At 38.0% G+C, this 26,009-nt stretch overlaps 1 protein-coding gene across 1 annotated transcript; it reads left to right on the forward strand.

Annotated features, from left to right (window-relative positions):
* Positions 1–1,020: 1,020 nt before the first annotated feature.
* LOC121862363 (28S ribosomal protein S36, mitochondrial-like) lies at positions 1,021–25,006 on the forward strand. The gene is made up of 4 exons (XM_042360606.1): positions 1,021–1,240; positions 11,126–11,183; positions 18,915–19,066; positions 24,872–25,006. The coding sequence occupies exons 1-4, from the start codon at positions 1,190–1,192 to the stop codon at positions 24,887–24,889; spliced, it is 279 nt and encodes a 92-aa protein (XP_042216540.1). The 5' UTR covers positions 1,021–1,189; the 3' UTR covers positions 24,890–25,006.
* Positions 25,007–26,009: the final 1,003 nt, after the last annotated feature.

Consider the following 26,009-nt stretch of genomic DNA (forward strand, 5'->3'; position numbering starts at 1 on the left):
CATGGTCGCTGGCGGGGGCGAGGGCCGCCAGGCAGGAGTGGAGGAGGTGTTGCTTGCTGGTTGGTGTAGGTAGAAAGAGAGCGGTCACCACGAGGTCAGGTCTTATATAGCGGAGGTAGGCGTGGCTTAATAGTTGACCTCTGTCATGTAAGGCGGCGCTGGTTGACCTAAGCCACGAGGCATACACTGGGGAATTCGCGGGGTCGGCTACTCAGCGACAAACGTTTGTTGGGGAGGAATCCACTACAGGTCACAGCTCAAGGTTGAAGAAGTCACAAGTCCAGAAAACTGAGAGGGCAAACTTTTTCAGAGTGAGAGTTGTGAACTCTTGGAACAATCTGCCAGAGAGCGATGTGACGGCACCGAGTGTGAGGTCATTCAGTGCCAAACTTGACCAACACTGGAGCAGGTTCCCATATATTCAGGAGTCAGTTTATGTGCAGTACTTGCCAACAGTGCGGAACGGAGACATGACCGACCTCCCAAGCGGCTAACGAGTCGATCATTGGAGAAGAGGATAGAAGTAAAAGGGTAAATTAAAGGTAATACGTAAGGAAATCATACCCAAATTGATGCAATATATTCTAGAAAACTCTTACGTACGTAATACATCAATATAAACAAGAAAATCTCCACAAACTTGCCAAAATAACTGCAACTTGTAACAGAAAATAATCAGAACACCTAGTTCACAAAATTCATAATACTAAATTACGCCTCGGCATAACAGTACGTTATGGCGGTGAGCCTTGCTTGCTTTTGAAAATATACATGGTTTAAACTTCTGCCATGCTTACCAACATATCTACTTACCTATTATTGTCCTTTGGGATGTAATGAAACCTCAGGTCTCTGTCGTTGTTTTTATTCTTACCGTAAGCGATCGCCCAAGCGGCTAACGAGTCGATCAGTGGTGAAGAGGATAAAAGTAAAAAAGTAAAAACTACACAACACACCCGAGTAACCCAGCCCAAGCTTCAACACACAGCCGACGCAACCTCCTCGCCACTGATCTGCCACCTTGTGGATAGTAGTAATAGTAGCACTTCGAGGATAGCTTTAAGATATGCTTCCTTTTATATATTTTCCTTGGGTTCGCCCATTGGAGTGAGCCATCTCCTATAGTACAGATTCCTTGTACAGGCACTTCACTATTGTAGGCACTGTAGCACAGCAGTGAGGTAGCTCGATGATGCAGGTTAATGGTTTTATGAGTTCCCTAGCCGGGGCAGCGTGGAAGGTAATTTACATGTGCTATATAACATACTACGTAATACATAATTTAGTATTTGTTTTACAAGTTGTCCATAATGTCCCACAATATTTTTGGATCCACTTCTACCGTATAGGTATATCTCGTCATTTCTAACGACTTTTCTTAGTTACTCTTTTGAGAAAATCGCATTAATTTGTTATATTATGGGCAACTTGTGAAGATTAACCCATAATTAAACAACGGAAGTCAAAAGTTTGATAGCTTAATACAATTTAGAGTGAATGTTTACGAAACCGTTATCACTAAAAGTTGTTTATTGATTTTCTTTATCTTTGCTGTACTTGTTGTTTTGGTGATTTTAAGTATATGAAAAAAAACTTTATTATTATTTTAAGTATTTTTTTTTTATTTACTCTATCCTGCTTCACAATTCTCCTCCCGGCGCCGTTTTTGTTGTTTACCTCGCTGAGTCCTCCTTCAAGAGAGTTTTCCTATAAATGATGGTGAACGCTTCCACTAATTCCTCCTCGCCATTGCTGATTTATATCAACTTCAATATTAAGGCAATTTGTTTAACACACAAATTAACACGATAATGCATAGAACCTAATAGAACCTGACCTAACATACCCAACCTATGGGTTTGTTGGGTCAGGTTCTATGTAATGTCGTTTCCATTTCTATGTTTAATATTATGTTAATAGTGTGTACAAAAAAATTAAGCCAAATCGCACATTTCCTTTTGGTGATAACGGTCTTGTAACGGTCCGACTAATTACCCAAATGTACCCAAATGTAGCTGCAATGAAGTCAAATAATGGTCCTGCATGAATAAATTGGACTGCCAATCACTTCTCGATTATTATTTGGTGTCACAAAGTCACAAAAAATTGGTAAACTTAATTTAATCTGAGATGTGTTAGGTTAGGTTAGGTACAGGCACTCAGTCTATTAACTCAGATTAAATTAAGTTTACCAATTTTTTGTGACTTCGTGACACCAAATACTAGTCGAGGTTAGGTTAGGTTAGGTTAGGTACATGCACTCGATCTATTAACTCAGATTAAATTAAGTTTATCAATTTTTTGTGACTTTGTGACACCAAATACCAGTCGAGAAGTGAATGGCAGTCCAATTTATTCATGTAGGACCATTATTTGACTTAATTGCGGCTACATTTGGGTAATTAGTCGGACCCGTTTTGTAAACCTTTACCTGATTTAGCTGGCTTTTGCAGTTAGGCCTCATATAAATGTAGGCAGAGGGTCAGCTGCACTCTGAGTGGTCCAATTATTGTTAACAGTATATTCCTTTTTGTTTACCACTTGCTGTTATGTTAAGTATTAAAGGTAAGGAAGTGACTATTGAGTGAAGTTGGACTGTAAAATAGCTCAAGAGCTATTGAGCATGGTCTTCTGGTAAAATAGATTAAGTGGTGGATATTTTGCATGACCGGCTAAGTTTCTATTAACACTATTTTACCGTGAGTGTGCTCTGATTGGTTAAGTACTTTCTCTTTAATATGATGGGGGGTGGGGTCCGCCTCCTGGCTAGGAAGTTAGGTTAGGTAGGTTTCTTTGGTTGGTTAGGTCAGGTTCTAGTAAATGTCGCCTCTTTTATAATGATAAGTTTACATGGACAACAGAAACATGGTTAGGTATGTTTACAGCTGCACAGCAATCGACTCACGGTGAAATAAATGCCAAATGCTGCCAGTCACGGTCAAATATATTTCTTGCGTTGTTTGCAGGTAATGGACAATTAACCAATCAGAGCGCACTCACGGTAAAGTAGCATCAGTAGAAACTTAGCCAGTCACGGCAAAATATCCACTGCCAATAGATTATAGAGCAGCATTGTTCATTGTTTTAATGGTAATCATTGAGCAAAAGACAACACCAGAAGGCATTGTTCAATTTATTTCATTTTTTCAACAGAACCTGATCTAACCTGTGATCTAGCCATACAAAGCAACTGTTAATATTGCAGTAAACAGCAACCACAGAATTCCATAAACTCACTACACTCAATCGACAGAACTATTTTTTTCTATGATCATTTTCTTACATTACATTAGGTTAGGTAACACATTTTTTTTATCAGATTCTTTGGTTGCTGTAATATGCATTTTACCAAGAAACTTACCTAACCTTACCTAACTTCCTAGCTGACCCCCCTTAACCCCCACCATATTAAACAGAAAGTGGCTTATATAGACGACTTCACTGCCATCGCTTTATTTGTTTTGATGTTAAATTCTTAATATATTTTCATCAGTGTCCTCTGATATGATAATAATTTTGGAGGAAATTGCTTTGTTTGGTAGATAATTAGGCGACTAGGCGCGTACTACTTTGTGTTTCTCGGCGTGATGCAGCGGTACACGACCAGTCATTTTCAATCAACGCTCGTCTCCAGTGTATGTTTATGAGCGATACAGATTGCGTCTACTCTCTTATCCATAAAAAACATAAAATTACACCATATCATAGTAAGTTGTTTCTGTTTAATTGCTGTGGGGTCCAGAGGATGGGGCCTCACATCAAGGAAGTTAGGTAAGGTTAGGTTGGTGAGGTCTTCTAACAACGCTTCTGCCGCTTGTTTCTCTTGTCAACTAAGGTTAGGTTAGGTTTAATTTAGAAATAACCATCTTTTAACACATTTTCCTTTACTACGACAAGTCTCCACTATAAAACTCAGTGAAATTGTTGCATTTTTAAATTAATTTACTATGAAAAATCAGCAGCTGTGAAGTTGTAAATAATTACCCAGAAAGTATTTACCTTGATATCTGGTACCAATGAAAGCAACTTAATTGAAGCGGCATGGAAACAAAGGGCGGACAACAACACGCACTGACATGGCAGATTTTTCAGAGGAATATTTACGGTAAATAAGGAATTTTTCCACATTTTTTGAATTGTTGTATCATTTTTATTACTTAATATCATCCAAAGAACATGTGGAAAAAATGAATGAAATCTATCAACATGTTCTGGTGTTAGCCATCTGCTCCTGATTACCATTTTTATCAACAATAGACCTTACCTCACCTACTGTAAACTAGACTTAGGTCAAGTAAGGGACCTGGCTCATTAGGTAAGGTTAGGTTAAGTAAGGTTTATTGTCGTTAAAAACAATAAATAATGCTGCTGTAGATTATTTATCAGGTGACCCGACTTAATAGCTCTTGAGCTATTTTACCATCCGAACCAACACGGTAGTCTCTTCTTAAAGCTAAAGATTCATTTTATGCCCGAACGCGAATTCTTTTGTTAAATATTATTTTATTTTATTTTTCATTGTGATTGAAAGTACTGTATCTGACCATAATTTTTTGGCGCTAAAAGTTATTTATGGAAATATGACCCCTTTAACAATAGCAACGGCAATGATATCTTTCATAGTGGACAGGGCTTTGATGATGAGGGAAAATGTGGGGCTAAAGCACACACACACTAACACACACACACACACACACACACATACACACACACACACACACACATACACACACACACACACACACACACACACTAACACACACACTAACACACACACACACACACACTAACACACACACACACACACACACTAACACACACACACACACACACACTACCACCACCACCACTTTGCTGTCACTCATAATCAAGTATGACGATCATCCAGCTATGATACAATGATATGAGTTATTAAGGATGTCACCTAGGTTGGTGAATTTTGAGGTGACTAAAGAGGCCGATGATGACCCACAGCGTTGTCTACATTCGTTGCACGTGTGGAGGGCTGCATCTAGTGCGGGAGGGGCGGTGGCATCGTCTTTCTGGCGTTGGTGCTTGTCTGCCTCGGTTTGCAGTCGGGCTAAATTGAAAGTATTGACAACTTCTCGTGCGGTGCTCCTCCAGGCATTACGATGTGGAGTAATCAACTCCCAGGTGAAGAGGTCGATTTGGCACTTTTTCAGGTTTGTCTTAAGACTCCTTATACCTTTTCAATTGCGCTCCAGCGTTACGTTTACTATTCGTTAGGTGAGTGTAAAGTAGCTGCTTTGGCAGCCTACTGTCGTTCATGGATAATGGCAGCCTCGATGCTCCTACAGTTGGTGTCAGCAAGAAAACTGGCATTTGTTCTCTTGTCTTCCCAGTAAACTCGGAAGATGGAACGTAGACTATGTTGATGAAATTTTTCAAGTGCCTTGAGGTGCTTCCTGTATGTGACCCATGTCTCACTGCCATATAGCAGGGTGGGCAGCTTTGTAGATAATATCAGCTCCCTACAGCTGACGACACGGTTTCGGAGTCTGCCAAAGGCTTGAGATGCACATCTGATACGGTGTTGAATCTCTTCATCGATGTCTGCGGTGGTGGACAGGTGGGAACAGAGGTATTGAAAGCGGGTAACAATAGAGAGGGTAGTACCATTATGCTGGATGGATGGTTGTGTGTCTGAACCAGGGGCAGGCTGAAAGAGAATCTGAGTCTTACGTACATTCACTTCAAGGCCGAAGTGTGCATACGAGTCTGTGGAGGTGTTTAGGATCTCCTGTAGGTCACATTCAGTGTGAGCAACAAGGGTGAGGTCATCTGGATTCTGAAGTTCAGTAATAGAAGCTGCCGACACCTTTGTTCTTGCCTGGAGTTGTCTTCTGTTGAAAAGACCCATGTGAAAAGAGTAAGGAAGGCAGCCAAGAAAATGGAGATGAGAGTTGGTGCCAGTACACACCCTTGTTTAACCCCTGTTTGGATGGGGAACTCATACTGGGTGCCATTGTGCAGGACACTGCTGTTCATGCCATTGTGGAGTTGCCTCCCAATGATTCCCTGCTAAATGTCAGTATCTCTGCCAACTCTGTCAATGAATTCACCAAGGAGCACAACCTCATCTTCTCTGGGGATAGTGGTTAGCAATCTGTCAAGGTCGGCATAAAGGGCCTCCTTGATGTCATCCTCTGCACCCAGTGTTGGGGTATATACACTGATGAAAAAGGCATGATGTGAGTGATTCAGTGGGACTCGAAGCGTCATGAGGCGCTCGTTGATCCCAATAGGCATTATAGTTAGCCTGTGTAGGATGCGTTGGTGGATGGCAAAGCAAACCCCATAAATGCTGTTTCTTTCCGTATCAGGCTAACCCTTCCAGAAGAAGGTATAGCCAGACCCCTGTTCTGTGAGTTGGCCCTCATCTGGGAGCCGGGACTCACTAATGGCTGTTCTTCTTTCAGGACGCTCATTTGTGCCAGTATCCAGAAGGGTCCTGACATTCCATGCAGCGACCATAAAAGGTTGCTTGGTTTGTTTTTGTTTGGATCTGTGATTTTGATTATGTTTTCGACCGCAGAAGGATGACCTCACTGGGTGCGATTGCCCATTCATGTTTGGTTTTTAGGCAGGCTATGTTTAGGGCACCTTTTCTACCCCATGTGGGGTGAGCAGAGTGGCTCCTCGAAAGGGCTGCTCAGTCGGACAGACAGGAATGGATTGTACTGCTGCCTAGATCCCAGTGCATAAACGACCATCTTATTTGTGCCGCCCATGTGCAGAGTTGTGACTAAAGACTCCCGGCGGTCATCTCTGTCTGTCCCCGTCACCACTCGTCCGTCGCCATAGGACTTTTGGGGGTATAGGGGTATTGATGACGATGAGAAGCTGGATGATGGCTGCGCGGGAGTTGATTTATGTGATGAGGCAGGAGCGCAGGCTGCAACCACACATCTTGGCTCTCCCTTTTCCTGTTCCGGTTGGTGCAAGTAGTTGCCATGATTGGGGAGAGAGAGTTGCAATGGACTACCGATAGCCCAGTTTGTTGGGTTTTTCCTTAGTAGCCTGTCCATCAGGCATTGCCTTCATCCGCTGGTGTAGTCGTTGGGTTTCCATGGTAGTCACCTCTTCCGCCTAAACTGCCATTGGGGTCTTGTTGGAGCTCTGTGAGCATGTATGACTGATGCAGGGCTCCGCAGATTTTTCCTTAGTGGTTTACTCCCGTAGCCTTATACCTACCAGGGTTAATCCGCAAGGCAGCGGGGCAATGGCTGGTAGGCGCCAGAACGTGTCCACATGCCAGTAGGCCTATGTGCCGTCCCTCTGGGCCCCACTGCTACTCCGAGATCCCCTGCTGGTCTAGCCTGGGCCCAAGAGGCACCCAGTTACCATGTGTTGCCACTAGGAGGCACAGCAGGAGTCTTGATGGTGAAGAGGCTGTGTACTGGCAGGGAAAGACTTATGCATGTTGCTTCCCAGTTCGCCACGAGGGCTAGCCAACGGCGGCAGCTGAAAGCGAGAGGAAGCAAGTAGTGCTTACACCTTAAAACTAACATAGTGCTGCCACACTAGACGCATTTCACCACCCTGTGTGTGACACACACACACACACACAAAAGACACCAATAGAACCTTTGAGAACCCAACCTAACATTTCCTAACCTATATTATAACTAATTTGACCCAAATTCTTGCTAAAGATAATGAAAAAGGACAACCATGGAACTTGATGCTGATCTGTATACATAGAGGGACATAGAGCAAAAAAATAATAATTAAGAAGATTTGTAACCAGGTGAGAAGGCCGGGTCACCTGACCATCTGACCTGACCACCAACCATTGTGTGCTATTTAAAGATTAGTAGGGTCATTACCTAATACCTGACTATTGTGGACCTGGTCTCACCCTCCTCTGTATATATACACCTTAATTTGTATTACTCTCTCTAGTCTGTACTCACCCCTGAAGATGTGAATTACACGAAAGCGCTTGGGAACTTCGTGTTTTCTTCTTTCCTTGTGGTTATCAGCATATACCTGGATCACGCGCACCTACAGTGATTTACTTGTGTGTGTATATATATATATATATATATATATATATATATATATATATATATATATATATATATATATATATATATATATATATATATATATATATATATATATATATATATATATTGATATTGATTTAAGGGCAATTTAGGTGAATTTTAGGAATGCTTCTGACTTTCTGCTTATTGGTTTTACATTGTATATACAGTAGAAGTCCAAAAATCCGGACTGCTTGGGGATTGGGTCGGTCCGGATTTTCGGATTTTCCGGATTCTCAGGCAGTACTTTTAAAATTCAAATTTAATGAAGAATAAAGAAGAAATGAACAGGTACATTTTGATAGTTTATTCATTTGCAAATATAGCATGCTTCATTTATCAAAACGAGCGGTTTTAATGAAAAAGCTGTGAATTCTAAATTTTATTCTTTGCCTTTTATATATCATAAATTGTAGACTTTCCAATGTCGTATGTTTCCATTAGAACAGTATTGCTCACACCACGATCTAGTTTCTTAATTATTTCAAGTTTGTCACTCAATTTCAATGTGTTCTTCTTTCTCTTCACACAACGAAGTTTATCTACTTTAGGAGCCATTATTATGGGCTTGTACAGTACTCTGTAAATGGAAAGAGTAGGACTCAAAATTACATACGTTGTCACAGTTTGATTGCTCATTTTAAAGTGGCGACCGCGTGGTCACTTGTTGTCGCTGTGCAGCTGTGGCGCTCACGCATGCGCACATACACACAAAAGCCAGCTAAAAAAAAAAAAAGTTTGAGTTTTCGAAAAGTCCGGATTCTCGGGTGGTCCGGATTTCTGGCATCCGGATTTTTGGACTTTTACTCTATATATATATATATATATATATATATATATATATATATATATATATATATATATATATATATATATATATATATATATATATATATATATATATATATATATATATATATATATATATATATATATATATATACATACAATCACACACACACACACACACACACTCACACACACACACACACACACACACACACACACACACAAACAATCATGTGCCGGTTAACGTCCTAGATAAGTTCTTAGAAACGTGACGTTAACCGAAATGGACGTTGTCCAATCATCACATAAACTTTGTCTTTATACTTACTTGTATGTGGAATAGTGGAATACTATATACGTACATATACACTCTTACTCTTAAATCACTACTGTAATGTGATACAGGTGATTAATTTTTATCTCTTGTGCAAAATACATGACGTTTATATTAAAATTATTCAGTCTTACAAGGATTCCAGCAATCCTGGGCAGATGAGGGAGAGGGAGGGAGGGAGCAAGGGGGCGTGGGGGGGAGGGGAGCGGGAGGTGAGGTAGTACGTTGGACAGTTGGCACAGGCCCAAGGTCTAACGTGTGGTTATTTATCAGTTCTTAAGTGACTAAGGTTCTCTTATAAAACGCCAGTGAAATGACCTGGGTGAATATAATTTACATTGCTGGGATTCTTCTTAAGATGGTGATTATTTTAAATATAAACAACCTATAATTCGCACTAGACATAGCGATTTTAGTACCGTAATCAAATTAGTACATGTGCACTTCAGCTTTGCACTAAGGTCTTTTATTTCTTTTACATTTCTTTTAGTATGGTATGTGCATGTAAATGGATGAAAATAAATCAAGAAATTTATGTAAATCTACCCAAAAATACAGTTGAAAAACTTTATATTATAAAATGTACTACAGTATTGTACACTAATGTACTACAATTTTTATCTCTTGAGCAAAATATATGACGTTTATATTCAAATTAATCTTTGTCTTGCAAGGATTTCAGCAATGCAAATTATATTCTCCTTTAGTCTGAGATATTATATGAAAAATTTAAGGCCTAAAATCCCCCACGCGAGGGAGCGTGGGGGGGAGGTATGGTGATAAGATTTGACAGTTGGCGCTGAAGGCCTGCTTGTTTATTTATCATTACTTAGAGTGACTAAGCTCTTCTCATAATTTGCCACCCAAACGACCTGGGTGAATATAACTTACATTGCTGGGATTCTTTTAAGATAGTGATTTATTTGAATATCTGTATAAAACAAGCTATATTTGCAATAGACATAACAATTTTAGTACCCCAGAATCATGTAGTACAGTAAGCAGGTTTGCACTTAGTCCATTATTAACCGAGGGACTGTATTGCAGTGTACTTTGTACTGCATAATATTGACTAAATTACCACATAACGCATACACCAATGGTTGGTAAAAACTTGCTGCGTAAGTGATGTCAAGTCTGTCAGTATGAGTGCTTGTGTGAGTGATTGTGTCCCCCATCATAGGAGTCCGTTTTCTCAGTCCTCGTTTTCTCTCAATCTTGGAGTGCACCATAGACTTCGTTATTTCTTAGTAATGACAGGAATTTGAAATTGTAACCCCAGTTGCAACTGGGGTTGCAATTGTTGAGGCAACTAGATATGTCTGATTACAGCAAATGTGTTATTGTCAATTTGTAGGTGAAAGATTTTATCCTCAATAGCTGTAGGTTAACATTGCACCTGGAGGCAAATGCTTACTAAAGCCTAAGGAAGGAAAGACATTCCTTTAACACATAATATCTGGCCAGTATGGGGAGGATCATCTTGTCTCCGTCAGGGGGTTGTGGAGTGGTGGTCCAGCAGGCGTCACGGAAGTGTTTTTTTTTGGGGGGGGGGCGGGGGGACACGGACGTATATGCGATCGGACGTTGTTCGTTTGGACGTTAACCGGCGCATGACTGTATATACAGTATACAGTAAGTGTCTATAGATATAGTTGTCCTTAGGCTTCAACCACCTAGTTCCAGGTTCAATCATGTAATGGGAATTTAGGGCTATTCCTTCATTTTTCATGGTGAGGTAAATAAAAAAGAACCATGAACCAAGGAGAGTTTTACAGAATCATAATAAAATATCAGAAGTAACTTAAAAAGACAGTAAGATGAACAAAAAACAACATACTGTAATGAGAAGTAAGAGACATCACACAGTGATATGATAAACTGTATTTTAGGTTGCTACGTCTATTGATATCACTTTTATGACCCATAGGCCGTGAAGCCTCACATCCCAATGATCAAGTTCCGCAAAGGAGGGCTTACCGAACTTGGTAAGTACATTTATTTTATAATTTAAATTTCTAAATACAGTACATGTAAACAAACAATTAGCAGGTGTGTATCACCTGGCAAATGTTACCTGGTGAAAATTTAATAATTCAAGTTGTGATTTTAAAATAGCCCAAGGATATATTTTTAAGGTTAATACAGTACTGTACTACTAGTTTGCTTGTAATAACATCAATAGTGCAAGTACCATTCTTTTGTATTATTAGAACCCAGAACTACATGTGTGTAGTATTAATACAAGAACTAGATTGACATATCTGGTTTTTATTGTCTGTTTCCAGTTCTATACTGTACCTTCCCATTAAAGATGTTCCATACTAACAGGCAGGATAATTTAAAAATTGCAGCATTTAAATAAGAAGCATGTTGTTTATTATTGAGAACTTGTCACTTTAAGTCAAATCCTCATGTTCAGTACACAAGTGTGCAGCACTATGCATGTAGAGCAGTTAGAAAAACATATATTTTAAAAAGAGATCCGTATTTTAAAATGACTTTTAGGATTTAAACTGATTAATATAATGAAATGCTCTCCACTAACCAGATCATGTAATGGTATTACTAGTCCTCATGTTTCGTTACCCTAGACCTTTGTAGATGGTAGTGTAGTCAACTCTTTGGGAAAGAAAATAAGTTGGTCTATAAGGGGCGATGCACTGTCTTGGAATCCTAGGTGTCCTCTTGTTGCCATTATTAAAAGGAGATGCCGGCTAGTTCTCCCTAACAGGAGCTTAAATCCTGCACAACTGTCTGTCATTTTAGTAGTGATTACAGGAATTTCTATATAACTGTGGTCAGCTGGGGGGTAGGCATGCTGTCATTCAATTGAGGTGGGCAGGAATAGCGAAAATGTAACAGTTAGTTTCACTACTAAGGCCTCTCAGACAATAATAACAATTCTGAGAATGGCTACAAGGGAGATTATAGAGCTGATTGAAGAGAGAACGTTTTAAGGGTCGAATGCATCGGGTTAGTCGGAGTATCAGTGTGGTATTCCATTTAACCCTAAGAAGTGTTCAGGAAAGAAGGTAATATTTACTCCAGTGAATATTGTTAGGAAATTAATTTTTAATCATTTGGGGTTTATAGAGAGACCCGTATAGAGAGGAAATCAATGAGCAATTCCTGTGAAAATGACGAAAACGGCTCTTGTAGAGAGAACGTAGCGGAAGTGTGCTACTACGTAATATGTATCGTGGAGAATAATATCAAGAGAAGAATTGGCAAGTCCTACACCTGCTTTTAGTCATCGTGTGAGAGATCGGATGAGGAAGAGATTCAATTTAAAAATGCAAAGACTGAGACACTTTCTACTACAATTGGCATAACTTTATGGTTCGCACCACAGATTTATGAACGTTGTTCGTAAAATAATCCTGGTCGATTAACCATGAATTCGATTTGGTTTAGATGTTCTGGAATTGCGTAAGCTTTTACTCCTAAAGCAGGTATGGTTCAAGAGTGAATGACGTCGGCAGCAGGTACAGTAAGTCCTTGCTTAACATCGGCCCGCATAACGTTGTTTCGGTACTACGTTGCTAAACTTACTTTCAGAGACTAAACATTCGTTTAACGTCCCGGTTACTCGGTACAACATCGTTTGAGTGTTCACGGACTCCTTTTTACCTTTTTCACAACTATGTATGTAGGCTGGTGTGTGCACGAAGAAAGTTACTATATCTACCGAAAAATAAGTTGAAAAACACATACAGTGGTCCCTCGGTTAACAAACACGATTCGTTCCACAGAGTCGTTTGTTAACAGAAAATTTTGTTAACCTAATCTCTTATTTTAATGGGATATTGGGTATTTTGGTTCCTACTAACAGAAGAAGTACATACAAAGTACTGTATGCCAGTAATGGAATTAACAAAACATTAAATATAATCTAAATACAGTACTGTACTGTACAGTATACTGTATAATAATAATAAATAAAAAAACAATAGAATGCTGTATTTTAACTTACTTTGAGGTGTGTATGTCGTTTTACCGGCAGCTTTGTTTACGTATCAAACAGCTGATTGTAGAGGCAGTCAATGATGACATGCCATATTCTTTACAGACTTCATTGGTTCTAATGCCTTCTTCGTGTTTCATAATAATTTCTGCACTGTATATTATCAATATGCTAACTAAATTTCCGAATGACCAATAATTTTAATGTAAAAATGCAAAAATATTCAAGAGACCAACAAAATCGATGTTCACGCCACCGTAAACAAAGTTAAACTGAGAAGCGTTGTTGGGTGATTCAATCAGCTGATGGGCGCACAAAAACTGTTCCCTGTACTGTCTATGTTATCAATATGTTAACTAAATTTCAGAATGACCCATAATTTTAATATAAAAAATGCAGAAATATTCAAGAGACCAACTTTCTTGATATTTACTTCACTGGAAAGGAACGTAAACTTAGAACCAATTACTGTATTGGTGAACTAGCCGATCAGCTGATGCGCACAACAAAACGTGTTTGTCGTAAGGATTTCGTTAATCAAAGTTTTGTTCGTTAATCGAACTGAAAATTCTTATGTGAGCTATTTCATTAATCGAACCGTTCGTTAACCATGGGACCACTGTACACTATTTAAATGTACTTAAGGGACTAAAAATTTTATCTCTTGTGCAAAATAGATGATGTCTATATTCATATTATTTGCTGTCTTGCAAGGATTCCAGCAATGCAATTTATATTCTGCTAACTTTAGTCTGTGAAATTTTATAAGATAATTTTTTTTAGCCTAAACAACCTTCAATCTTGCCAGAAGTGCGGAGGGGGAGTTGATGTATTATGACAGCTGGCGCCAGCCCACCGGCTAACCAAGGTTACCTTATGGTATTTATTTATTTGTCATGTAGAGGAGTTTTGAGTTTTTCAATTATAAAATCTCAACGAATGTGACTATAGTACAGTAATGCATACAAGCACCTAACCAGGCATCACACAAGGAGTTTTGAATTTATGTATATGTACAGTGATCCCTCGGTTACCGAGCGCCTCGGTTAACGAGATTTCAGTTAACGAATTACCTTCCATAAGAATCTTAACTTCGGTTAACGAGCATTCCCTCGATTAACGAATTCCTTACTAGCGGCCCCCAACATGTTTTCGCTTGCACACCAGCTGTCGTATTATTCCGCCAATACAGTAATCTGTTCTAGGGCTTAAATTCCTTACCATTTTAGTAAATATCAAGAAGGTTGTACTATTCAATCATTTTAAAAGTCTTATATTAAATTTTCTAGTCATTTTAACAATTATTGAACATAATTGAAGTACAGGAAACTAGTTTTATGCACGCCAAACAGCGTGTCAACACACCAAACAGGCGTCAGTCTCTGTGTCTTTTCAGTGGAGCTAACATCTTGCTTCAGACTCTCTTCAACATAAACACCTTTTTTTTGTGTTTTCAGTCAAATTATTGGTCATTTTGAAATTTATTTTACATATTGATGATATAAAGTGCAGTGCAGTGTTAATTTAAAGAAAATATTCTTTATTTACAGCAATTAAACTTAAAAATATTGTGTTGAGATTGTGTTTGAGTCCAGAATGGGTCCCAAGAAATCTAGAAAGGCGATTTCAATTCAGATGAAACAGAAAATAATTAAGAAACATGAAGAAGGCAGTAGAACATGTGTGCTAAGCAAAGAATAAGGCATGTCGACATCAACTGTGTCGACAATTCTTGCACATAACAAATTCAAAGAAGTGAAAGTGAGAGACAAATCTACCAGAGTGTTCAAAGGTAGATACCTAATAGCAGAAACTGAGAGGTTACTTCTCATCTGGATTAGGGAAAAACAGATGAAAGGTGATTCAGTTTCTACTGAATTTATTTGTGAAAGAGCCAGGGAGATTTATGAACATTTAAAGACAGATCAATCTGGTTCTTCAGGCACAGACTTTGAAGATTTTAGGGCCAGCAAAGGCTGGTTCGAAAAATTTAAGAAAAAAGTGACAAATTTAGTGTAGTTAGGCATGGTGAGGCTGCCAGTGCTGATAAGCAAGAGGCAGCAAAGTTTTTAGTGTACGTGTACGTACGTATTCGGTATGTTTAATGAATCTAGTCTCATTAAACATACCAAATCCGTCAACATGAATTTGAGTAATGGTATGTACAAATTGGATAATTTCGTAATTAAGAAGATTTGTAACCAGGTGAGAAGGTGGGGTCAGCTTACCCTCTGACCTGACTACCTACCGCTGCGGTGCCTTTGTGAAGATTAATAGGGTCATTACCTATACCTGACCACTGTGGACTTGATCTCACCCTCCTCTGTATATATATATATATATATATATATATATATATATATATATATATATATATATATATATATATATATATATATATATATATATATATATATATATATATATATATATATATATATATATATATATATATATATATATATATATATATATATATATATATATATATATATATATATATATATATATATATATTACAGTTTTGTACTTATCCTTAGTCTGTATGAAGATGTGAATTACAGCGCTTGGGAACTTGTTTTTTTTCCTTGTTATTTACATGTGTATATATATATATATATATATATATATATATATATATATATATATATATATATATATATATATATATATATATATATATATATATATATATATATATATATATATATATATATATATATATATATATATTTATACTGTATATATTTATACTGTATATATACAGTCATGCGTCGGTTAACGTCCTAGATACGTTCTTGGAAACGTGACGTTAACCGAAATGGACGTTGTCCGGTCGTCAAATAAACTTTGTATTTATACTTACGTGTCCGTGGAATACTATATACATACATATGCACTTTTACTCTTAAATCACTACTGTAATGTGATACAGGTGATTAATTTTTATCTCTTGTGCAAAATACATGACGTTTATATTAAAATTATTCACTGTTTTACAAGGATTCCAGCAAAGCTGGGCAGATGGGGGAGAGGGAGGGAGCGAGCGAGCGAGGGGGCGTGAGGGGGGAAGGGGTTTGACAGTTGGCACAGGCCCAGGTCTAACGCATGTATATTTATCAGTTCTTAAGTGACTAAGCTTCTCTCTTATAAAAAGCCAGTGAAATGACCTGGGTGAATATAATTTACATTGCTGGGATTCTTGTAAGATACTGATTAATTTGAATATAAGCATCCTATAATTTGCACTAGACATAACAATTTTAGTACCGTAATCAAATTAGTACACGTACACTCCAGCTTTGCACTAAGGTCATTTATTTCTTTTGCATTTCTTTTAGTATGGTGTGTGCATGTAAATGGATGAAAATAAATGAAGAAATTTATGTAAATCTACCCAAAAATACAGTTGAAAACCTTATATTATAAAAAGTACTACAGTATTGTACACTGATGTACTACAATTTGTATCTCTTGAGCAAAATATATGACGTTTATATTCAAATTAATCTTTGTCTTGCAAGGATTTCAGCAATGCAAATTATATTCTCCTTTAGTCTGAGATATTATATGAAAAATTTAAGGCCTAAAACCCCCCACTCGAGGGAGCGGGGGGGGGGAGGAGGGGAGCGGGAGGTAAGGTGATATGATTTGACAGTTGGCGCTGAAGGCCTGCGTGTTTATTTATCATTGCTTAAGAGTGACTAAGCTCTTCTCATAATCTGCCACCCAAACGACCTGGGTGAATATAACTTACATTGCTGGGATTCTTGTAAGATAGTGATTTATTTGAATACCTGTATAAACAAGCTATATTTGCAATAGACATAACAATTTTAGTACCGTAATCATGTAGTACATGTACAGTACAGGTTTGCACTTAGGTCCATTGTTAACCGAGGGACCACTGTATTGCAGTGTACTTGTACTGTACAATATTGACTAAATTCACTACATAACGTACACAACTAATGGTTGGTAAAACTTGTCATGTAAGTGAGTGTCAAGTCTGTCAGTATGAGTGCTTGTGTGAGTGATTGTGTCCCCCATCATAGGAGTCCGTTTTCTCTCGCTTCAGGACGCCTGAGCCCTCCGTTTTCTCTTAATCTTGGAGTGCACCAGAGACTTCGTTATTTCTTAGTAATGACAAAGAATTTGAAATTGCAACCCCAGTTGCAACTGGGGTTGCAATTGTTGAGGCAACTAGATATGTCTGATTACAGCAAATGTGTTATTGTCAATTTGTATGTGAAAGATTTTTTCCTCAATAGATGTAGGTTAACATTACACCTTGAGGCAAATGCTTAAAAAAAGCCTAAGTAAGGAAGCATATTCCTTTAACACATAATATCTGGCCAGTATGGGGAGGATCATCGTGTCTCCGTCAGGGGGTTGTGGATTTGTGGTCCAGCAGGTGTCACGGAAGTGGGTTTTTTTTTGGGGGGGGGGACGTATATTTGATTGGACGTTGTTCGGTTGGACGTTAACCGAACATGACTGTATATATATATATATATATATATATATATATATATATATATATATATATATATATATATATATATATATATATATATATATATATATATATATATATATATATATATATATATATATATATATATATATATATATATATATATATATATATATATATATATATATATATATATATAGTTTTTTTGTAGATCCACAATGAAAATGTGGATAAGATAAATCTTGATAAAATCACACAGGAAAAAGGGAAACAATGGAGCACCTTAGCTTTTGTCTTTATGCAAGACATCTTCAGAGGTAACTGAATTACACGGACAGAGAGAGGCTTAAGTACACGGGGTGACCTTTCTAAACATGAGGTTAGGTCATAAACATGACATCCACTAATCCACACACCAACAAAACCACACACCCAAAGGAGCTTGAATGAAAGGGCGACGTAACTTGTCATGTTAAGTCGGGTCAAAAATATGGGACCCACTAATCATCTATCCTACATCTAACTCGAATGCTTTCAAAGCATTTTTAACCTTGGGCCACTGACAAATATATTTGTGTTACATATTATCAGTTTTGTACTGACCATCACTAAGGTTTATAGAATTCAATTCTCTAATCAAACTTGCTTCACTCAGAAGTCTTTCTGTGACACATGATGATTTATACACTTCTAAGCTGTTTTCCCAATCCATGGGACGATTATTGTTCCTAACATGAACGAACAGTGCACTGCTTTCAGGTACTGTTCTAATATTGTACTTGTGCTGTTTAATTCTGAGTTGCAATGCTTTCCCAGTCTGTAATTGTAATGGAAATTATGTAGGACAGTGAAAAAATTCAATTGTCAGTATGAACATAATAGAATCTAGTCTCATTAAACATACAAAATCTGTCAACATGAATTTCAGTGCAGTAATGGCATGTACAAATTGGGTAATTTTGTGATTCAGAAGATTTGTAACCAGGTGAAAGGGTTGGGTCACTACTTGATAGCTTGAATATGGTGGACATCTGCTCTCCCCCTGGGACTTGATCTCACTCTCTTTTACTGTATATATTAGCCTTGTCGGTAACTACTGCTTTGCCTGTACTCACCCCTGAAGTTGTGAATTACATGAAAATGTTTGGGAATTTCATGTTTTCTTTTTTTCCTATATGGTTATCAGCATATACAGTACATTGATCACACGGCACCTACAGTGATTTACTTCCATATACATGTATAGAATCATTTACAGTGTTATATTTTTTCCAGTTCGTGGTATCCCTCAACCTGTAGTTTCTGCTGGACCTGTCACAACAGCAACCAGTACTTCTGCACAGTCACCACCAGTGCTAGAGGAGTGGCAGGTACCACTCAAATTTCGCAGAGAAGCAATTTCGGAAGAAGAGATTGATTATATAAATGTAAGCTGCAACTCTTCTTATTATGATCTAGTGAATTCCTGCCTTAGCATGTCAGATCACTTAAAAGTAGGTAACTGGTGTCATATACAGTACAGTATGGCTTATTTAAATACCGCTGTTTCAGACCCTTTGTAGATATTCCGTTATAGCAGATAGCACAGTAGCTCATTTACCTAGGCAGCACCCACCCACAGGGTCATTTCTACATACCCAACTACACGACATACTGTATCAACAACAAACTCAAAGAATTATGTTTAGCATAATGAAATGATGTTAATGATAGGATATTATATTTTGTAACATACCCTATGTGTAGCTATTCAAGGAATTAGCTGAAGTAGCAAAGACATACTGTACCTGTACTGCTAAAAATACAGAACACAGTTAGCAAGCTTGATAAACAGGTGTAAACACTGAGCCAACTGCAGGAAATGTGATTGACTTGGAGTGGCCTGGTGCTTTCCAGCCTCACTGCAGGGATACATAAGGGTTAAATCAGATGCAAAACATTTGTGTATAGTATACAGTAAAACCTCGATAAGTCGGACTTCAATATATCAGAATTCACTTTTTTCGGATTCTGAGATGCTCTGGTCACCAGAAATACTGAAAAACAAAAACAAATTAAGAAATGGAGAAGATCAATAAAAAATCTTAAATGAACAGCACTTAATGAATACTGTACAGTGGTCTAATCAGATTTGCTATAGGCCTACTGAGAACTAAGACACTTGAGTATGTTAGCAGGCTGGGGCTGACCGGGTGTTGCCACATTTGTCAGGTTTATTTATTTATTGATTCAGTATTATATTCTCATATGATTGGCCTCTTATAGTTTATGGTTCATCATGATTAATATAACATTTTCAGCAATAGAGAAAAAATACAATACTGCATGTAATTTGTAATATGACTTGAAAATAAAAGGATAAGTTGTATCAGAAGGTTATTTACTGAAGATGTGTTCGTGTGAGAGCTTTCTGCAGACTAGCTTACAACAGGGGTCACTACAACACACTGTATAGTATTTGATATGAAGATACCTTACTAAAAACATTTACTACCTTTGAGTGTTATATGATGGCTCAATTTGGCTACTTATACACTTAGACAAATGATTAATGAATAAACCAGGGTATATGCAGATGCATAATACTTTACACTACAATATTATTTATTAAGTGGTGATAAATACACTACAATAGTATTTATTAAGTGATGATAAATACACAACTGTTCTGTACTAATTTACTTAGTGCTGAAGACAGACTTTGTGGTAAGCCAATCAGGTGTTTACTCTTTGTAAACAAATTAGTGTGAAATGACTCATGGTGTTCAGTGTGGGATTCTTTTTTCAGGAAAATTTATTGTTTTAGGATATTATTTTATCAACCTGGTACCAAATGATCATAAATTATATGAGAATTATGGTGAAATTGCATAAAGAAGTGTTAAAGGAATCTTGGGGGAGAGAGCACCCACCCGTGCTACCCCCCCCCCCTCCCCTCTGCCAGCTGCTCCCTGATAAACATTCGTCTTCCACATACAATATACTCCTGTACTTATTTGTTCTTATTTTTATCTTTATGGTACTGTACCGTACAGTGGTCCCTCGGTTAACGAACACAATTCGTTCCAGAAGGTCGTTCGTTAACCGAAACCATTGTTTCAATGGGATTTTGGGTAATTGGTTCCAGCTCACCGAAAATTACATACAAAGTAAAAATAAGTGCAGTAAAGTACACTTACTTTGAGGTGTGTATGTTGAAGGCTCCTGGTTGATGATGATGATGATGATGGGAATTACAAGTGAGGGTGGAGGAGAAGGGAGAAGAGAAGGAAGTGGGGGTGGAAGAGAAACCACCCCATGCTTGATGCTGTCATTTCACCCTTTAAATTTTAAGTTCACTTGGTGTAATTCAAGATTATTTTCTTTAAATCAACACTGCACTGCACTATATATTGTCAATATGTAAAATAAATTTCAGAATGACCAATAATTGTACTGTAAAAATGTAAAAATAGTTTATGTTCAAGAGAGCCACAAGCAAGATGTTACCTCCACTGACTAGAGATACAAACTGATGCCTTTGTGGGTGAGTCAAGTGGCTGTTGGGCGCACCAAAAACTAGTTTCCTGTACTCCAATTATGTTAAATAAGTGTTAAAATGACTAAAAAAAATTAATATAAAACTTGGAAAATTATTGAATAGTACAACCTTCTTGATATTTACTCAAATGGGAACAAATTTAAGCCCTAGAACCGATTGCAGATCCTCCCCGACTTCCGACCACCCATATTTACGACCTGCCTCAGTCGTACCAAAATTTGGTAAAATTACGTATTTTAGAGTCCCAAAGTCAGTACACAGACAAAATTTTCATTTGTAATTCACTTTAAAATGGCTGGCAAGCATAAAAATAAGTGTTTTGTGGTGCTGAGAAGAAAAAGAGGCACCCATTTTAGATTTTCTATGTTTTATTTAAGCATTTCCGACTTACGACCTGGATTTTGGCCCCTAATCCCGTCGTAAGTCGGGGAGAAGCTATACTGTATTGGCGGACTAATATTCCAGCTGGTGAGCAAGCGAAAACATGTTGAGAGGAATTCGTAAGGAATTCGTTAACCGAATTTTTTTCATTAACCGAATTGAATATTCTTATGGAAGGTAATTCGTTAACCGAAATTTCGTTAACTGAGGGACCACTGTACAAATTATAATCTTTATTCTGAGATATTATATAAGATAAAAACTGTAAGCCTAAAGCCCTGGCTGAGCAGATGGGGGTGAGGAGGGAGGGAGGGAGCTCTTCTCATAATTTGCCACCCAAACGACCTGGGTGAATATAACTTACATTGGAGGGATTCTTGAAAGATAGTAATTTATTTGAATACCTATATAAAAAAGCTATATTTGCAATAGACATAACAATTTTAGTACCGTAATCATTTAGTACATGTACAATACAGGTTTGCACTTAGGTCTATTGTTACTGTACAATATTGACTAAACTCACTAGATAACGTACGCCTGGCCGCACAATCTAAAAGAATATGCGATGCATACGTGACTGTGCCCGCTCTAGGTCCATTTCGGTTCGCTAGGTCCCATTATTTGATTTTTTTTTTTTTCAATTTAAATATTAATTGTTTATTCCTTGATAGATGAAGCGGGATGCTAGTGCTGTCACTTGGTACCCCTGTACCATAACACCAGAAGCAACTGGCCAGTCACAAGTATATACAGTACAGTAAAGTCATCCCTTGATTATCGCGCTTAATTGGGACCCCGCCGATAACGAAAGTACAGAACCTATGGGATTTATTCTTATTGGTTCAGGCACCCAAGACCCAACCCCAAGTTTCCCATTTTACGACCATTTAGACCCACTAAATATATGTACAGTGACCCCTCCGTTAACGAACTCAATCCATTCCAGAAGGTCGTTTGTTAACCGAAAAGTTCGTTAACCGAAACCATTGTTTCAATGGGTTTTTGGGTAATTGGTTCCAGCTCACCGAAAATTTCCTAAATTCAACAAAAATGGTAGAAAAGTTCACTTACTTTGAGGTGTGTATGTAGAAGGCTCCTGGATGATGATGATGATGATGATGGGATTTAGAATGGGGGTGGAGAAGGAAAAAGAGAAGGCATTGGGGTGGAAGAGAAGTCACCCCATGGCGCCATTTCACCCATAAAATTTTAGCTCTCTTGGTGTAATTCAAGATTATTTTTTTTAAATCAACACTGCACTGCATTATATATTGTCAATATGTAAAATATATTTCAAAATGACCAATAATTTGCTTGGAAACACAGAAAAAAAGCGTTTAGTTGAAGAGAGTCTCGAGCAAGATGTTACCTCCAGTGAAAACAGAGAGAGACTAACTCCTGTTTGCTGTGTTAAGAGGCTGGATGCCGCGCATTAAACTAGTCACTTTACCTTCAGTTATGTTCAATAATTGTTAAAATGACTAAAAAATTGAATATTAAACTTTTAAAATTATTGAATAGTATAAACTTCTTGATATTTACTAAAATAGTAAGGAATTTAAGCCCTCGAACCGATTAATGTATTGGCGGACTGATACTAAAGCTGGTTGCCCGGTCAGTGCAAGCGAAAACATGTTGAGGTCGGTTCGTAAGAACTTCGTTAACCGAATTGAAGATCCTTATGGAAGGCAGTTCGTTAATCGAAATTACGTTAACCGAGGTGTTCGTTAAACGAGGGGTCACTGTATAATGTTATGGTAAATATCATAAACCTAGCCATGCCAATGTGAAATGGGTACGCTTAATACTGTAGTCCACAAAACATGTAGCTATGCTTTTTTTATTTGGTCCCCCGTCATACAAGTCCGTTTTCTCTCACATCAGGACGCCTGAGTCCTCCGTTTTCTCTCTTAATCTTAGAATGCACCAGAAACTTTACTATTTTTAGTAATGCCACAGAATTTGAAATTGCAACCCCAATTGCAACTGGGGTTGCAATTGTTGAGGCAACTAGATATGTCTGATTACAGCAAATGTGTTATTGTCAATTTGTAGGTGAAAGATTTAACCTTAATAGATGTAGGTTAACATTACTCCTGGAGGCAAATGCTTAAAAAAAGCCTAAGGAAGGAAGCATATTCCTTTAACACACAATATCTGGCCAGTATGGGGAGGATCATCGTGTCTCCGTCAGGGGGTCGTGGAGTGGTGGTCCAGCAGGCGTCCCGGAAGTGTTTTTTTTGGCGGCGGCGGCAGGGGGGGGGGGCACGGACGTATATGCAATCGGACGTTGTTCGGTTGGACGTTAACCGGCGCATGACTGTGTGTATATATATATATATACAGTCAACCCTCGCTTTACGCGGTCCCACTTTACGCGTTTCCACGTTTACGCGGTACCCTGCCGAAACCGGAATGCTCACTTTCCGCGGTGTGTGTACCCTTTTACTCGGAGAGCGGCGCGAGCAGGGTGCGCACAAGGTCGCCCAGTCATCAAAACATTACCGAGTTCTTCACCCGCCACCCACCACAGCCGGCCCAAGTCAGTGATAGTGATAATGATAGTGAGGATATGGACTTTATGGACTTTGAGGGTTTGACAAAGAGGCCCTGCAAGCCTCTGTGGTGGATAGTGATACAATTGATACAAGTGATACAGGTGAGGGCCAGTAATCTGCCCTTTGCCTCGGAACCAACCCTCCATCCCCGTGTGCCCAGCCATCTTTTCTACTAATGTAAGTGTTAAAAAACCTAATATTATTGATATTTCTCTTAATTATTAATTGTGTGTGCATACCATCATAAAATTAAGAAGTTATTTTTACTACAACATAGGTATTGTGTCTGAAAAAATGGAGTTTGGGGGTCAGCCCGGTCTCTATTTCAATTAATCCCATATGTTATGTTGTTCACTTTACGCGTTTCTCACTTTACGTGGGCTGCCGTGGGTTGAATTAACCGCGTAAAGTGAGGGTTCACTGTACAGCTGCATTATCCTGAGGAAGTACATGGGTGGGAGAGAGGGTGGTAAGTAAGTTAGTATGAAGGAGTCACTTCAGTGGTGTACAAGAAGTGGTAGGGGGAGGACAGAAGTCACCATTACTCTTTTGTGGGAAGCAGTATACTGTACTTTATATACAGTAGTATGGATTGGTGTATACGATATTTACAAAAAAAAATATCTCATACTTTATAGATTATGAATTTTCTTAGTGAATACTGTAATGAATAGTAATAAATATGTATTGCTTCTTAATTTCTTGCCATTGTATTAAAATCCTTACAATATTTGTGTTTATATTTTCAGAGAGGAGGCCCTGCTTAGGAGAGACAAACTTTATATAAGATGTATGTATTGTACATAAAGGCAAATTCTCTTAATATTAAGTCATGCTGTGTTGCCCTTGAACATTAAAGAAATGAAATAAAATATTACATGTAAGTTTGTGTTTTATTTAGATGAATACAGTAAACTACAGTAGAGTAGTATACAGGTGCTCCCCGACTTATGACGGGGTTAGGGACCCAAATCCAGGTCGTAAGTCGGAATGGTCGTAAGTCCGACATAGATAAAAAATAATAAAAAATTAAAAAAATAATCTACAATGAAATACAGTACAGTAAAAGTAATAAATAATGAGGAATGGATACAGTACAGTGAAAGTAATAAATAATGAGGAATGGATACAGTGTGACTGAGTACTTACCTTTAATGTAGTCAGCTGAATGCACACGGGGCCCCATAATTTTCTAATTATACATGGAGACTACATTAACTGGAAGAAGCAGAGGAGGAGACAGGGCTGGGTGGGTCATCAATGTCGCTTTCTTCAGACAGGTTTATGTGCTGTGGAAACTTGCTGGTTGAAGGTATTGGATCATCTTGAGGGAGTGAAGAGGCAGCACTGGTGGGGTGTGAGGAGACAGCACTGGGGGACTTCTTAAAATAGATGTCCAATTTAGACTGCACAGTTTGCTTTTTCTTTTCATTATAAATTTCTCTGTCAACTTTGGCATAACGCTCATAATTTTGATCCATGCTATCAAACATGTGCATTCCTTTATTAATTGTAGCAAATGCCTCTGCCATTTGCTTCACTGAAAACTTTTTGGGGGGTGCAGGCCCTTCTTCTACATTTAGACTGGCTTCTTCCTCTGCATCTTTGTGTGCTTCCAGTTCGATGAGATCTTCGTTACTGAGCTCTTCTGCTACACTTTCAACCAACTGTTCAACATCTTCATTATCAATTTCTAACTGAAGCTGTTTACCTAACTCCACTATCTTGTAACTAATATCCGAAATAAATTCATTTTCATTAAATCCTCTAAAACTGTTCACATATCTTTTCAGGATTTTCTTCCATATTCCATTCATGCAATGTTTTGTAACTTGATCCCATGCTGCACTAATGTTCTTTATACATGAAAAAATGTTGTACTCCTTC

Source organism: Homarus americanus, unplaced genomic scaffold (genome assembly GCF_018991925.1).
Source record: "Homarus americanus isolate GMGI-L3 unplaced genomic scaffold, GMGI_Hamer_2.0 scaffold31037, whole genome shotgun sequence".
In the NCBI taxonomy this organism is placed as follows: domain Eukaryota; kingdom Metazoa; phylum Arthropoda; class Malacostraca; order Decapoda; family Nephropidae; genus Homarus; species Homarus americanus.